Below are 15,840 nucleotides of genomic sequence, written 5' to 3'. Positions count from 1 at the left end.
TAAAAACTGCTTTTCCGAGGTCTGTTACAGAACCTGTAACCCCCCCCTCCCCCCACACACGTTTGTGAATCCTAAACTTATTGTGATTGTTTAAAATATATGAATAAAATGTAAATCTCTGTATAGAATTTTAACCTCTTCTTTACCTTTGAACTTGTCTGCAGACCACAATGTACACTTTAAATTAATTTGGTTAGTTGTTTCTCACTCTTTCTCAACACACAGCAAATCAGTTAAACAATGCAATACACATCACAACGTTGTTTCAAACTGGTACACTGTCACCTTTTTTAATCGGCTAATCTCTGGAAAGTATCGTGCTGTTCAGTTTCCCAGTACCTCAGCATTCCCTAATCCCCTTTCAAGCCCAGATGGAAATTACAAAGTCACACTGTCGACAACGTGGCTTTGAATATAGATAAAAAATTATAAATAATATATTGAGGAAAAATAATATATCTTACATTGTTAATGTATTAATAGTAAAACATAGAAGTAGAAATTATTTTTTAGTGATTATTAGTGGTTATTAGTGGCTGTTGTTTAATGATTTTAGTATAACTGGTGTATATTTATATGTATATGTTTGAATAATCCATTATTTGTACTGCATTCATGCAGGCAGATTCACAACAGGTGACTTGGGTGTTACTGGTAAACAACTCCAATGATGTCAGAGGCTTAGTGATGAAGAGGCTTATCACGTATGATGATGTCTGTATTAGTGAATTACTCCACACACCTGTCCATGCTTCAGAGGGCTGAGGACCTACGAGAGAACACCTGACAGAGGTAAGTGTCAACAAAACTGCAGTGAAGGTCTGGTTTTGAAAACTTAAAACTCAGGCAGTCTTGTGTTTCTGCCGGTGCAGGTTAATTGTTGGTGAAAATGAACGCTCTGGAGGATGTCCCGTTTCAGACTCCACTGGGTCCACTGGAGGAGGAAGCACAGCTTGTGACAGCTCCACACATCGCTATACCAGACTGCCAGCAGATACTACGAGACACTGAGGTCACACATCCAAGTGAACGTGTGCTTTTTTTTTTATATAAGTTTAAAGGGACAGTTCACACCTAAATCAAATATCCTCTAACCTGTAGTACTACTCATCAGTCTAGACTGTTTTGATATGAGTTGCAGAGTGTTGGAGATATCAGCTGTAGAGATGTCTGGCTTCTCTCCAGTATAATGGAACTAGATGGCACTCAGCTTGTGGTGCTCAAAGCGCCAAAATAATACATTTGAAAAACTCAGCTGCAATGTCTCTTTACTTAAATCATGACCTGGTTACTCAAGATAATCCACAGACCTTGTTGTGACCAGTTTCATGTAGCAACTATTTCCTTTCTACCGAACTACACCCACCAACCGTATCACAGTTTAGAAGGAAACGTGCATCTACTCATGGATGAGAGCCTCGTGCTCATGACAGCATGAGATGTAAACATTAATGGCATCCTCCTCACTGAGCTGTAATGTTATATAAGTCAGTTTGCAGGTATAGTTTGGTAGGAAGGAAATAGTTCATATATGAAACTGCTCACAACAAGGTCTGTAGATTATCTTGAGTAACTGGGTCATGATTTCAGGAGAGAAACATTGCTGTGAGTTTTTCAAATTTTTTTTTTTTTTTTTTTGGCGCTTTGAGCACTACAAGCTGAGTGCCATCTAGTTCCACTGTATTTGAGAGAAGGCAGATATCTGTACAGCTGATATCTCCAACACTCATCAGCTCACACCCAAACAATCTAGACTGATAAATAGCGCTACTGGTATGAGGGAAACTATTTATTTTTATTTTTGGGATGAACTGTCCCTTTCATGTCTGTCAGGAAAATAATTTATTTGCAGTAAATCTGTTGACTCAGTGGCTTTTAGATTTTTCTTATGCAACTTCTGTTCTGATTATAATTTATTCTCCTAATTTATCATCAGCCAATTTTTTGGAAAATGTGGTGTAAATTTCATTAAAATGTATTTACTATTCCTGTTGGAGTGAACTATCATGTAACTGCATTAGATTTGTCACAGCCAGTATGTAGATCACCACTGACTTTATATTCAACATCCAAGTTGATGATTTTTAAAATACTGACGGATTTTTGATGCACTTACATTTAATTTTTGATATTACCATCATAGGTGTTTTTTTTTAATTAAGATGTCATATTTTATGGCATGTAGCAGAGGGACAAAGCACAAGCGTAAATAATAAAATTATCAGCTTCAGTTCTGGGGTCCTGGTATTGAACATGCTGGTTGGTTGCCATTGGTATTTTTTCAGAAACACCTACTATGACAAGTCAAAGCCTCCAGTGTTAACAGAGTTGCTGAAAAATAATTTCTTGTTTCTTTTTAATGTAGTATGGATTCAACTTGGAGAAATGGATCTTAACTGGGCAGCAGCCAGTCTGTCAGGCCCCATCCTGCCCCCCTTACTGGCTGATGTTCAGCAGCCCTCAGGAGAGCCGCAGTCGCAGAGACACACAGGTGCAGAGCCCCCGGCCCCGCAGTCACAGCCTGAACTCTGCAGACACTCGCTGGCTACACCCTCGCACTGTCAAGTTCCTCATATTTGACTCTGAGGATGAAGATGGTTACCACGAGGATAATGAAGCCTCCTCCCCTGATGATGCACTTTGCTCTATCAAGAGCAGAGAGCGGCCTCGGAGCGCTGCACCCAGAGACCCGCTGTCCAGAGTCAAAGACATGCACCTTGGTCCTTCCCCTCAGAACTGTAAGCCTGTCTCACCTCACAACCTCAGAAGGCGCAGAACCTCTTTGCCTTCTTGCCAAGACTGCAGACAACCTCTGCAAGCACTTGAGCAGCACAGGTCACAGCAGGCCAGCCCCCTCCACAACATGCAGAAGAACAGCAAAAAGAAGCAGCGCTCACTCGTCTCTGTGGCCAGGAAGTACTCCCAGAACACACAACCTGCTCCCTCTCCACCCAGACTGCAGAAGCAACGGCCCTCCTCTGCAGGGCCTGTTGTCAAAAACGGCAGACAGAAGGTCAATATCTTTTGTGTCAGTCTCTCTCTGGGGCATAATCACAGCACACTTTGGGGGGGGGTTCAAGTATTTATAAAGTATCCAATTATCTCCCCCCTCCAATAATTTGTTAATTCCAACTATTCATATGCTCTGAAAATGCACATAAGGTATGTCCATAATCAACATTTATTTCCAGCACAACAGTGAACCTTCATGTATTTTACATGAACACACCTATTTTGTGTTCAAAGGAGAGAGAATCACAGCTCATTCAGGTCGTGGCAAGACTGAATACTAGCTCTATCCAGACTGCAAAGCGTAGGTTGCATCATCTGTGACCTCATTTTTGTAATATTTACAAAGCACAAGCTGAACAGTGAAATGACGTGGGGTGAGCAGGATCTACACTCTAGTAATAGGAGTAAACAGCTGACATGAGCTTCAAACTATGTCAAACTCTCCATCCAGTCTAGGGAGGACAGAGAATGTCACAATATAGTATGTCACAGAAATGTCCTAAAAATCTCTACATGATGTAAAAAATGTTATAAAATCATTGTATATTAGCCTGTCAAGATAAGTAGTGGAAAAACTTGTAGTGTAGTATGTTATTAACAAGGTCGTAAAAAGTCATAGTATAATATGTCAAAAAATGTTTTTAAAAAGGCATAAAAAAGTAACAACATAGTCTGTTAGGAAATAGTTCTAATATAGTAAGGCAAAAAAAGAAAATCATACTATATTTTGCCATTACAATTAAAAACAGTCATACTAGCCTATAGCATAAAATAAAATTGAGAAAAAACATAGTATAATATCTCATAGAAATGTGAACAAACATTATAGTATGTCATTTAAAATTCATAATATAGTATGTCATAAAAATGTAAAAGACGTCATAGTATAGTATGTCATCAAAATGTGAAAAAAAGTCATAGTATAGTATGTCAAAAAAACTTCATATATTAGTATGTCATAAAAATGCAAAAAAACCCCCGTCATGGTATAGTATGTCATAAAAATGTGAAAACACGTCATAGTATAGTATGTCATAAAAATGTTAAAAAACGTCACAGTATATTATGTCATAAAAATGCGAAAACACGTCATAGCACAGTGTTATAAAAATGTGAAAAAAAACGTCATAGCAGAGTATGTCAAAAAGTCATAGTATAGTATATGATAAAAATGCAAAAAGACATCATATTATAGTATATCATAAGATAGCAAAAAACGTCATAGTTTAGTATGTCATAAAAATATGAAAAACGTCACAGTATAGTATGTCATAAAAATGTGAAAAAGTCATAGTATGGCATGTCGTCCAAAATTATGGAAAAAAAAAATGTCATAGCATAGCATGTCGTCCAAAATCATGGAAAAAAGTCATGGTGTAGCATGTCGTCCAATATCATGAAAAAAGTAATGGTATAGGATGTTGTCCAAAATCATGAAAAAAAAGTCCAAGTATAGCATGTCGTCCAAAATCATGAAAAGAACTCATAGTATAGTATGTCGTCCAAAATCCTGACAAAAAATCATAGCATAGCATGTCGTCCAAAATCATGAAAAAAAAGTCATAGTATAGTATGTCGTTCAAAATCGTATAAAAACGTCATAGTATAGCATGTTGTCCAAAATCCTGAAAAAATGTTATAGTATAGTATGTCGTTCAAAATCATGAAACAAAAAAGTCATAGTATAGCATGTCGTCCAAAATCCTGAAAAAATGTCATAGTATAGCATGTCGTCCAAAATCATGAAAAAAAGCCTTGGTATAGTATGTCGTCCAAAATCATATATAAACGTCATAGTATAGCATGCCGTCCAAAATCATGAAAAAAAGTCATAGTATAGTATGTCGTCCAAAATCCTGAAAAAATGTCATAGTATAGTATGTCGTTCAAAATCATGAAACAAAAAAGTCATAGTATAGCATGTCGTCCAAAATCCTGAAAAAATGCCATAGTATAGCATGTCGTCCAAAATCATGAAAAAACGTTTTAGTATAGCATTTCGTCCAAAATCATATAAAAACGTCATAATATAGCATGTCGTCCAAAATCATGAAAAAAAGTCATAGGTATATTATGTCGTCCAAAATCATATAAAAAAGTCATAGTATAGTATGTCATCCAAAATCATATAAAAACGTCATAATATAGCATGTCGTCCAAAATCATGACAAAAAGCCTTGGTATAGTATGTCATCCAAAATCATGAAAAAAAGTCATAGTATAGTATGTCATGCAAATTCATATAAAAAGTCATAGTATAGCATGTCGTCCAAAATCATGACAAAATGTCATAGTATAGTATGTCGTCCAAAATCATGAAAAAAAGCCTTGGTATAGTATGTCGTCCAAAATCATATTTAAACGTCATAGTGTAGCATGTCATCCAAAATCATGAAAAAAAGTCATAGTATAGTATGTCATGCAAATTCATATAAAAAGTCATAGTATAGCATGTCGTCCAAAATCACATAAAACCGTCATAGTATAGTATGTCGTCCAAAATCACTAAAGAAAGTCATAGTATAGCATATCGTCCAAAATCACGAAAGGAAGTCATAGTATAGTATGTCGTAAAAAATCATATATAAATGTCATAGTATAGCATGTCGTCCAAAATCATGAGAAAATGTCATAGTATAGTATGTCGTTCAAAATCATGAAAAAATGTCATAGTATGTCATAAAAATATGAACAAACGTCATAGTACAGTATGTCATAAAAATGTCATAGTATAGTATGTCATAAAAATATGAAAAAACGTCATACTATATAGTATGTCATAAAGATGTGAAAAAAATAAGGTAGCACGGCATAAAAGGCAGTTCATTATCTAATAAAAACTGTAGTAAGTGAAGTGATACTATGTATGCTGGACCCCTAAAATGGTATCCAATTATCAAAACTTTGAAAGCCCCTCTTCTGAAATATTCTTTTTCAGAAATGTTTCAAAGTTAAGCCTTCTATTTTAAAAATTTCCCTTGTGAGGAATTTCATGCTGAAGGTTTGGGCCATAGAAGGCCCCTTCACCTCAGTGTTAGTTGATTATGACCCTGCTCTGAGAAAGACATTTATCATTTTTTTCCATTTACCTATTTTCCATAACTGACTATTTTTATCTGTTTTCCTCTTATCATCAGGCCCTGAGGACCGGCGGCCCACGTGGGGTTTTCTTTGACTCATCAGCAGAGTTGCTGTCAGCACTGAGTCAGGAAGAGAGGGAGCTACTTGAGACCATCACAGAGAAGGGCTACCCTTTACGCACAGCTATTCTAGCTCTGCAGAAAACAGGCTATCACAGCCCAGAGAAGGCAGGTACCACTTTGTGTTTACATGTGTCAACAGTTAATAATGCATAAATAAAATATTTTTGAGTTGCCTTTAATAACTGCAATAAGGAAACTCACACATTACAATTAGCTGTCAAACGTAGTGTGAAGAAATACTTAACATTTATCTAGAATTCTAACTTGTGCTCTTTGTGCTGTATCAAGGCCGATCGCATCATAATTATTTGTCCTGTTATCAACAGATCCTGAAGTACCTGGTAGCCAGCGACCGTCTGTGTCAGCTGGGTTACGATGAAGCACAGGTGGAAGAGGCCTTGGAAATGTTTCAGAACTGTGAGAGCAAGGTGACCCCTGCTTGTCAGTGTGCTTACTGAATAGGTTATAAAAAAGCAACCCCACAGCCAACACTTAGTGTGTATTGTAACTGACTTGAAATTCTTTTTCAGGCTGCAGAGTTCCTGCGTCTACTGACTCAGTTTAATGAGATGGGTTTCCAGCAAAGTGCAATCAAAGAAGTGCTGCTTGTTCATGAAAATCACCGCGAGAGGGCTCTTGAAGAACTCATGACACGCATGGCTTAAAGAGAATATCTTCACATTTCTAGTCTGCATGGAGGATGATTTTCTACAATATGTGAAATGTACTCGTGTGTATGTAATACGATACAGTATATGATCAAAATATAATATTTAAGGATTCTGCCTCCTGACTTGGACTCAGTTAAAGGAATACTTCACCCACAAAAGGACCATTTGTATATCAACTACTCATCTTGTGTTAGGGCAAGGAGCTCCCATTTTCAGCCAGTTAGAGAGTGATCACAGAAATGAGACACTAGAGACGCGGAAGCTTCAAAGACACTTGAAACGCTGGAAGCGCTTATTCAATGCGCACTAGCTACTGGTGTCTGACGCTCAAAAAGTATAGAAAATATTTTAACTTTTCAGCATCTTTGTGTGTCTAAAAATGCATGTCTACAAAAACGCCCGTCTAAAAAGATGCTTGAATGCCGGTCAGACACGCCGTATCATAGGAAAACAATGGTTTTACTGGCGTTGCATTTCATCTCAGTGTGATCGCTCCCTTATTTGAGTTAGCTGCTAACTGCTATAAGCTTAAGTTTTCACCCATGCTGCACATGATCCCATCCTGCTGGTTGTCCCATTGTACCTTTTATACAGAATGACGAGGTGAACAGCAGCATGAAATTCCCACCTCGATGAGGCAGTATAAAAGGGGCTATTGAATACAAATGGCCTTTTTATGGTTGAAATACTCCTTTAACATAAATCCTATACAACTCAACCATACAGGCTAGAAACCATTCAGGTACAATCAGAAATGACACAAGATCATACATAGGTACACTTAGTAAGGATGAACGTTTGTTTAAAATGTTTATTTACAGCGTGATTTTAAAAAAAGCACTCAAAATATTTAGTTTCTGAAGAGCAAATGTAGCTGTCATCCCAGCTGGAAGAATAAAATTGTGGTGTGTTGGCTAGCTGCTACAGTACTATAAACAAAGTAGTGCTCTAGATATGGTTAATGTTTCATTGAAAAGGCTGTGCCCCCCCCCAAAAAATGTAAAATAAAAAGCCACGACAGCCTCGGTACAAAACAGCATTAACCTGCCTCATAAATACATACAGCAGAGAAAACTGCTCCAGCAGTGAACCTGAAATGAAGTCTTAAAAACAATAGGATAGATGGAGACTGAAGATGTTCACACAGATTGAAATATTTACATTTTTTGAAAGAAGTTTACATTAAAGTTCCCTCTTGCCCATCATTTGAAACTACCGCTGAGCTGGATGACTTCTGGCTCCTTGGACCCCTCACTGATGACTGACAGTGGAGTTCAACACTCCTGACTTCACGTTCGATTTAGAAGCCTTCGAGAGGTCTCTCTGTAAAGACAAGTTAGAGTTAACTGTCAGCATCTGACTTATATATTCAATCATTTGATTTTGTTCATATCTAAGATGTCAAAATATCTGTGTGTGCATTTACATGTTAGCTTGTGATATGGCTATATGAAATGCATATATTTATTTTAGAAAAGCATTTTTGCATTGTCATGACATGCAGGTTTCAAAGTGATGGGGTGGAAAGTTTAACTGCTGCTCAGTGATTGATTCTTTGGTATGTCAGGATTTGTTTTAAAGATTTAAAGTGGAATGTTTAAACTTTTTTCACCATTTTGTCAGGATATACTGCTCAAATAAACTTGATTAATAAAAACCTGGTGCGTGTATTTATTGTACATCTGCATTGTCTACCACTATGTGAGTTGTGTGTGATCATAATTGAAAGGTGTATATAGTGTAAATAGTATTGAGAGCATATTTGTGTCTGTTTAGTATTTTATATTTTTCTAATTTTTAATATATATTTTTGTATTTTATCTTCATTAAATCTATAAGTACTCTGTTGCCTATTATTATTCTATCCCCTGTGTGGGATCAATAAAGTTTTATCATATCTTAAACATTAACATTATGTAGTTTTAGTAGAGGTATGCATTGTTGCTTTTTAGCTGCTCCATTTAATTACCTATATTGTGACTACACAGCCAACTTAACACCAAAGATGGCTCATAGCTTCTTTTTTTTTAAAGAAAGCTTTTTCAAATCAAAGTTGGTCATTTTGCTAGCAATCATTTTGTCACTTAGAGCCCAGTTCAGACCAAAGATTCACAATGAGATGAGTTGACATAGGCAACTACTTGCAATGCACCATTCTCCAACGCTGTAAAAACGGTTCACACCAATGCAACTAGATGAGACGTGTATCATTGCTATGCAACAACTCTCCGTACTTCCATTCTGATTTCCAGATTTCAGGCTTATTTTGTGAGAACGCCTGTGGCTCGGTGGGGACAGATTACCTGCCACAGCAAGCAACTGGCTGTAGAAACAGGTGGCATGTTTTACATTCTAAAACCAGCCGCCAGCGATTTGACCAGCTGAGTTGCAGGTGACACCACCAGCCGGCTTGACTCAAGCTAAGACTGGCCAGTTTACACCACTGCAACGTTCTAAAAAGGTTTTGTCTCGTCACAGATCTTTGGTCTGAACTGGGCTTTACAGATGGCTGATGTTCCACCTTTTTCAAAAGTCTTAAAAATGACACATTCTGAGATGTGTCTGTAAAATACAAAAATAAATTGTGTCTTAAATCTGTAGCAACAAAGAAGACATTTTTCAAAAAGGGGAAAATCTTCAGATTTACATATGTAATTTCCAGGACTAATCCAGGTCAAAAAGGTGTAACTGAAATTCTATTTTAGCTCATTAGTGATGCCAGATGGCGGTTATATGGTAAACCATAAAAGTAACTATATAATCCTACAGACTTGGACTAAGAATATTGCTTTTTGTGGTACATTATGGCCGTAATGTCACCCAGAAAAAATAGTGACTTACTTCATCAGATTGTACTTTAGTGGACTTTTTGTAGTTAAGGACTAAATAGATGTAAAAACGCATTTACCGCAAATTCCGAATAGGAGCCAGCAACAGAGTTAAAGGTGAAGGTGTGATCTTGAGTATCCTGAGACCTTAGTGTGCCACTTGGAGTGTTTCTAAGATGGGAGATGTTTTCCTTATTTCGGTCTAGTGCACGGGGAGTCTTTCCATGTCCAGGGGTTCGCAGTCCAAGACCCTACAACAAGACCAACTATAATGATAATGTGCTTTTTTTGTCACCTTATTTATTTTACTTTATTTCAAACTATAGGACACCAGTGATGTGATAAAAAGGATGAAACACATGCTTACAATGAAAACAAAGCCCCATAGTCTCACCCATTGTCAGTGCATTTCTGCAAAGCTGCCACATCCAAGTATCACAAGAGCAGCTTTTGGTAGAATTTTCCAATGCTTCATCATGCATTTAGTATCATATAAACTAACAGATGGGGTTTCCTTATTTAAACTGACTAGCACTGTTGAATCATTAAGGTGAGCACAGGGACTAACATGAACAGTGGGGTTTGAGATCATCTTGACTGTATAAAATTTACATAAAAGAATCATCTTAAATCGTAAATACTGGAAAATCTGGGCTTACTGTTCACATCAAGAGCAACAACAATACTTCACCCAATAAATTATCATATGTATGTCAGTTATTAACTCCATGTAACTTTGAATCTGGGAGGAAACCTTTTTTCTCACATGCCTCAGGTGATTGAAGAATCCAACTGTATTTAAGTCATAGGGGGCCATGTTCAAAATCAGAAAAGTTGTATCAAAACACCCGTCCACAAATGCTCACACAACTTGGCAGTATAATTCAAGTCCCATTTATCCAGTCATATGCTCAGTACTTCCCAAACAGACAGTCCTTTCCCACAGGGAACACAATAAGTTGCACGTAATACAGGCTCTCTTCAAAGCCAGACTCCATTGGCAGAAACAGTAATTTTACCTCAATGTGGGAGTTGCTGATCTACTGAATAGCTGATGTTATTGTGCAATTTCAGTGCTTTAAAAGAGTTAGATAGCAGCTCCTACATTCAACAAAGTAAAATTACTGCCTTTGTCCCTGGAGTCTGGCATTAAAGAGAGCAAAGATAAGCTTCATATTCTATTCAGTTCCCCACTGGAAAGGTCTGTCCGTTTTGAGAGGTCTTGAGCATAACACTGGCTAAATGAGACTTGGATCTGCACAAGTTGTGTGAGTTTGTAAACGATCCCCTACAACTTCATTCAAAAAAGGCATGCGAGAAATAAACAGATTTCTTCAGAGGTTGTGGTAACACAGGATGGGTTATTGATATACAAATGCTCATTAGAGGGGCAAAATATTCAATGAAGAAGAACTATCTATTGTCCATCTTCTCTGCATCCATCTATCACTGTCATGATTTGTACAGTAAACTCAAATTGTTGAGTACATAGGGACAAAACAAAACCAAATCTGAAAAGTTAATTTACAAATGTTTACCTGCCCTGACAAATCTTCCATATGCAAGATGCACAACAATGGAGACCAAATTGCACTCTGCCTAACTACATTACCATAAAGAATAAGAGTCAGATACAGAGCTTATCAATCTTACCTTCAAAGTCCAAAAGGCTGTTAAAAACACAACGTAAATATTGTCAGTGAGATGCATCAAAAGGACAACAGTAAGCATACCTTGCTGGCAGACAGAGGAGGTTTCTGGATGGAGGACTGGCACATGGTTCCACCGAGGCCTGAACTGAGGAAGCTGTTCGGAGTGGAGATGGTTGAGGTGCCATTGAGCTAAGAGGACAGAGGAAAAAGTGGGTCAACTTTTAAATCTATTCACTTGCCTTGGTACAGTCAGGTAATGAAATGAATCCAATAAAACTGCAGCACCATCTTACCTTTCTTACTTTCCCCGGTGTGGGAGTCCCTGCTACTCGCCTTTTGGATGGTGTTCTCATTGAAGTTCCATATAACATGTCCTCCTGTATCTGTTTAGTTTTCTTCATTTGCTGATTCAGACAAAAAGAAGAATACAGTCATGTTGAGAATACTTTTGTGACGGGGAAATTTAACACCTGTTGTAGTTTTTATTCAAAGTAATAACACACCCGCTCCAGTTTCTCTTTCTCCTTTTCAGCATGGTGGTGCTCCCACTGCTGCTGCACGTACTCAAGAAATTTCTGTCCATTGACCAGGAATTCCTTGCCATGCTCCTGCTCCCAAACATCAATTTGGGCTTTGAGACTCTTTTCCAGCTGGAACAACCAGAAAACACAAGTTTTGCCTTGTTTATATGTTATCACATTTACTATCGGCAGTGGACTGTCAGTCTAAATTACATTTGAAAAAATCCAGTTTCTAAAATGCCCAAACAGGGACTACAGATTAAGGTAATTACTATTTAATATCCCCATCTGTTGGACGGATTTGGTAATGCACCAACAATGTCACAGCTGTTTCCACTCTCCTCGCACATGGTTTGCCTAAGCACTACCGTTTTTGTATTGACTGAACACACGTAACATGTCACTAAACACTACATCTAAACATTTCCTCACCTTAGGCAGACTTTTCTGCAGGTCAGCTCTCTGCTTCTCTTCTTTCAGAAGGTTCCCACCTCTGTTGTTGAACCTTGAGGGATCATTTGCCTTTTTCTGAGATGGAAAGAGGTAAATACATCCATGTGTTACCACATCAAGATGACTTTTAAATGCTTACCCACTAAATTCACCAGGATTACAGTTCTTACGTCAAGTTCCAAGTACAAGGTCCAGTTCTCCTGCCATTTTCTGACTCCCTCAAAGAGTTCTCTGTGGTCCTCGTAGCACTTCTTCAGGGTCCTGACCTCTGCCTCATGCAGGTTGAGAAGGTCTTCAGTGAAATCATCTGCAGAGAGAAAACATGGACTTAGACCCAAGCTCTATTTGTGATTATTAACCGCATATTTTTGGTGTGAGGGCTTTGTCATTTTCAACAGATATTCACCATCATGATAGTGAACAAAAGCTTCCTGCTGTTCTGGGCTGTAGAAGCATCTCTCCCAGAAAAGAGCAATCTCAGCTCTAACAGCCTCAATGACTCTTTTCATGCTCTGCAATTTTAGCACCTCGAGACGCTGGACCTCAGCCCGGAGCTGGAAAGACAGAATGCACATTATTAAAACTTGTGATGTAGGTGTTTGGTGAAACAACCCGTCAATGCATTGTCTGAAATCACTTATTATTAATATAAATGACCACATAGGCTAAATTTCTTACGGCCTCAATGTTTCTCTTCTTTGACTTGACCATATGCTCAGAGAGGGCCTCCCTCTCCTCTTGAGGAATCTCAAGTCTTTCCCACAGCTCCTGGATTTTAGTGCGGAAAGCTGAACAACGGAGCTCATTTTCAGCCTTGCGGTCTTGTAACTGGAGGGAGGCACAAAAATCATACATCCATTACAATATGACACAATAAATGATATTGTTGACTTAAATCGTAGCGTCAAGATTCACAAACTAGATGCAAATATTACAAAATCACCTGACTGAGGAGCAGTTTAAGAGCAGCAATGTTGTCATTTGACAGACAAAATGCCTCCTCATCCTCACACATCACATCCGTCTCAAAACTGGTCTCTGGGCTCTGCTCCAGATCATCCATGCATACAACGATCTCCTTTTTGAGGCTGACAAACTCATTATGACGACGTTCCTAGGGAAAAAAAAAACAAAGCAAATGAACAGGTTACAACCCTCAAAACAAAAGACAAGTAAGTGATGAAGGTAATGAAGAAAAGCAGAATGTCATTAACCACCTTCTCTTTGGTCAGATCATCCAGGTAGGTGCGATATGTCTCAAGTTGCGTCAGGGATGGGATGGAGTCTGGGTCAATGCAAAATGGGGTAGTGCACATAATATCACACAGCTCACGGTCTTTGCCTATGAGGCCTTTAAGCTCATCCATTCTTTGCTTCTTGTGCTCCTTCATCACTTCAAGACGTGTGCGGCTGTTCTTCTCCATCTGCAACATGGTGCAGCCATCTTCCTCCTTCACAGAAATCCAGAAAGTTAGTCCAAACATACTAACAATTTCCCCAAACAGGTATAAGCAAACAAACACATACTTCTAAACAACACTGTACCTCAAAGGGGGGCATCTGAAGTTCACTGCACAAATGATTAAGTTCCTTGAGACATGACTGAATGCTTTTCAGTAATCTCTTCTTGAGCTCCTCTTCTTCTGCAATCATTAGGTCCAATAGACCCTGCATGACAAGAAAGATAGATACTTTTAATTTTCCCAGTGGGGAAATTGGTTTGCAGCATAATCATAAAGGCAATTTATCATACAATCACAAAAATCACCATAAATATACATATGAAAGTCACACATACCAAAAACAGTCATAGACATACGCCAATCTATGCCCATACAAATACTAGTAGGATGGGGGACAGACCAGACCAGCTGGACATCTTTTAGGACCAGGACAAAATGGCTACAGTGCATATAGTAGGTGCTAGTACATTATCTGTTTAAAAACTTAATGGCTTGTGGAACAAATGAAAACACGGCTGTTTTTAGTGAATACAGAAGAAAAATAACATCACCCAGATGGGAATAGATTGAACAAGGATGCCTTTGTCATTATTCTGTCTCCGTATATACATTATGTACTTGGTAAACTAATTCCTAATAGTTCATTAGCTGTTCAAACTGTTTTTCCGACAGTCTTTTTCTGTGCCTGAGTAGCATTACCAAACCAGAAAATGATGCAGAAGGATAAAACACTTTCAATAAAAGTACAATAAAACATACTGAGCATTTTGTTGTGGACATTACAAGATAATTTCTTTCAAAAGTACATTCTTTGTTGTGTAGTAGTACTTATGAAGTCAGTTCACAGGTCCCATTTGAGCCTGTGGTCAAGCATGATGCCAAGGTACTTGTAGTCTGTAACAGTTTGTATTGGCCACCAATTGATAAAGTAGGGATAGAGGGTTGCAGCCCTCTGAAATCTATTGACATTTCCTTTGTTAGGGGTGTTCAGGAGTAGAATTTGAGATTTTGACAAGGGAAAACAAAAGAGAAAACAAAAAAGTGTCAATGTGTTAGCTTTGTCAGGTCAACAATCAGACTCTAAATCTTATCTAGACTGATATAAGACTCACTTTAATGTGCTTGTGAACATCATTGGTTCTCTGTAGGCGCTGTTCCTCTGGAATCCCGATTTCTTCCCAAATATCCTGCAGCCTGACCAGTGCTCTGTTGAGGTAGGCAACAGACTCTGCTGCGTGGACTTCACTGGAAAGAAAAGCAGTGGTGGGAATGAGTCAGGTTTCTGGAGTTGAAAACACCTGTTACCGGTCAAACCAGTCCAGTATTAACGTAAGCGCTAGTGAGTGATTTAAAATCAGCTGGCAAACTCTGCTTGTAGCAGCAGGCTGACATTGGATGTCAGAATCATTTCATTCACATAGCAAGCTAACGTTAGCTAGCTTCCTGACGCCGTAGCATTAGTTGTGACGTTAAATGAAACCACCTTCACAATAAGTGACATGAGATTAACATAAAATTTAATTACCATTCAAAATTACTCATTGTAGCACACAGACGACGACTCCGTCCCAGCGTGGAACAAGCTTTGTGCGTCGAAAGTTAGCTAACGTTAGCTTTATCTAAAATCAGCAGGCTAATCAGGAAATGAGTTTGCTAACTGAGTATACTCTGTTAGCATAAACAACTGAATCTCCAATTGATAAAAGAATGTTACGTTACTAACCTCACTCTCATGTTGCCACCGCAGACTCCTAAAACGTTTTCAAAAAAATAATCTTCGTTAACGCAAAAGCGGTCTTTCAACGTAAAAAAACGAGTTTACATTGGTGTGGCCGCGGTTGTCCGACTGTGACGACCCGTTCGTTTGTCGACTGGACGGGTTTGAAATTTGCACCGAAACAACGTCTGGGCTCTGATTGGCCGATTAGCCGTCAGCGGAAACTGCTTTGTGGGGCGGTACCATACAGTCTATGGGCGGTATTCGGTAACATGAAAAATATTCACCCGTTAGGAAAATTACAGGTTGCAAATCCTAAA

General features: G+C 38.3%; 2 protein-coding genes across 5 annotated transcripts; one reads left to right on the top strand and one right to left on the bottom strand.

The window, feature by feature from the left end:
* Positions 1-112: 112 nt before the first annotated feature.
* LOC125886866 (ubiquitin-associated protein 1-like) lies at positions 113-7,573 on the top strand. Its single transcript, XM_049573225.1, has 6 exons — positions 113-792; positions 873-1,012; positions 2,366-3,013; positions 6,150-6,320; positions 6,542-6,643; positions 6,746-7,573. The coding sequence occupies exons 2-6, from the start codon at positions 890-892 to the stop codon at positions 6,878-6,880; spliced, it is 1,179 nt and encodes a 392-aa protein (XP_049429182.1). The 5' UTR covers positions 113-792; positions 873-889; the 3' UTR covers positions 6,881-7,573.
* A 110-nt stretch (positions 7,574-7,683) lies between these two features.
* Positions 7,684-15,710, bottom strand: LOC125886856 (protein regulator of cytokinesis 1-like). 4 transcript variants are annotated; one of them, XM_049573207.1, is made up of 14 exons: positions 15,527-15,710; positions 14,916-15,048; positions 13,886-14,008; positions 13,558-13,791; positions 13,284-13,454; positions 13,019-13,168; positions 12,747-12,894; positions 12,511-12,647; positions 12,320-12,415; positions 11,870-12,016; positions 11,660-11,770; positions 11,448-11,555; positions 9,795-9,965; positions 7,684-8,209 (listed from the first exon to the last, which is right to left on the bottom strand). In XM_049573207.1, the coding sequence occupies exons 1-14, from the start codon at positions 15,535-15,537 to the stop codon at positions 8,138-8,140; spliced, it is 1,812 nt and encodes a 603-aa protein (XP_049429164.1). In that variant the 5' UTR covers positions 15,538-15,710; the 3' UTR covers positions 7,684-8,137. The 4 variants fall into 4 exon arrangements, with proteins under 4 accessions (XP_049429164.1, XP_049429166.1, XP_049429163.1 ...); XM_049573209.1 differs by lacking the exon at positions 15,527-15,710 and adding an exon at positions 15,329-15,475 and having other exon boundaries at positions 9,862-9,965; XM_049573206.1 differs by lacking the exon at positions 15,527-15,710 and adding an exon at positions 15,329-15,474.
* Positions 15,711-15,840: the final 130 nt, after the last annotated feature.

This window comes from Epinephelus fuscoguttatus, linkage group LG4 (assembly GCF_011397635.1).
Source record: "Epinephelus fuscoguttatus linkage group LG4, E.fuscoguttatus.final_Chr_v1".
In the NCBI taxonomy this organism is placed as follows: Eukaryota; Metazoa; Chordata; class Actinopteri; order Perciformes; family Serranidae; genus Epinephelus; species Epinephelus fuscoguttatus.
Note: the sequence above shows the minus strand (reverse complement) of the source record. Positions and strands in the feature narration are given on the sequence as shown.

What these genes read in the sequence shown, in the direction of transcription:
- LOC125886866 (XM_049573225.1), top strand. Translation starts at nt 890, where the DNA reads ATGAACGCTCTGGAGGATGTCCCGTTTCAGACTCCACTGGGTCCACTG. An exon ending in AGATACTACGAGACACTGAG is followed by an intron (nt 1,013 to 2,365) that starts GTCACACATCCA and finishes TTTTTAATGTAG; the next exon opens with TATGGATTCAACTTGGAGAA. An exon ending in TCAAAAACGGCAGACAGAAG is followed by an intron (nt 3,014 to 6,149) that starts GTCAATATCTTT and finishes TCTTATCATCAG; the next exon opens with GCCCTGAGGACCGGCGGCCC.
- LOC125886856 (XM_049573206.1), bottom strand. An exon ending in TGCAGAAAAGTCTGCCTAAG is followed by an intron (nt 12,017 to 12,319) that starts GTGAGGAAATGT and finishes TGGTTGTTCCAG; the next exon opens with CTGGAAAAGAGTCTCAAAGC. An exon ending in GCTCCTATTCGGAATTTGCG is followed by an intron (nt 8,210 to 9,794) that starts GTAAATGCGTTT and finishes TTGTCTTTACAG; the next exon opens with AGAGACCTCTCGAAGGCTTC.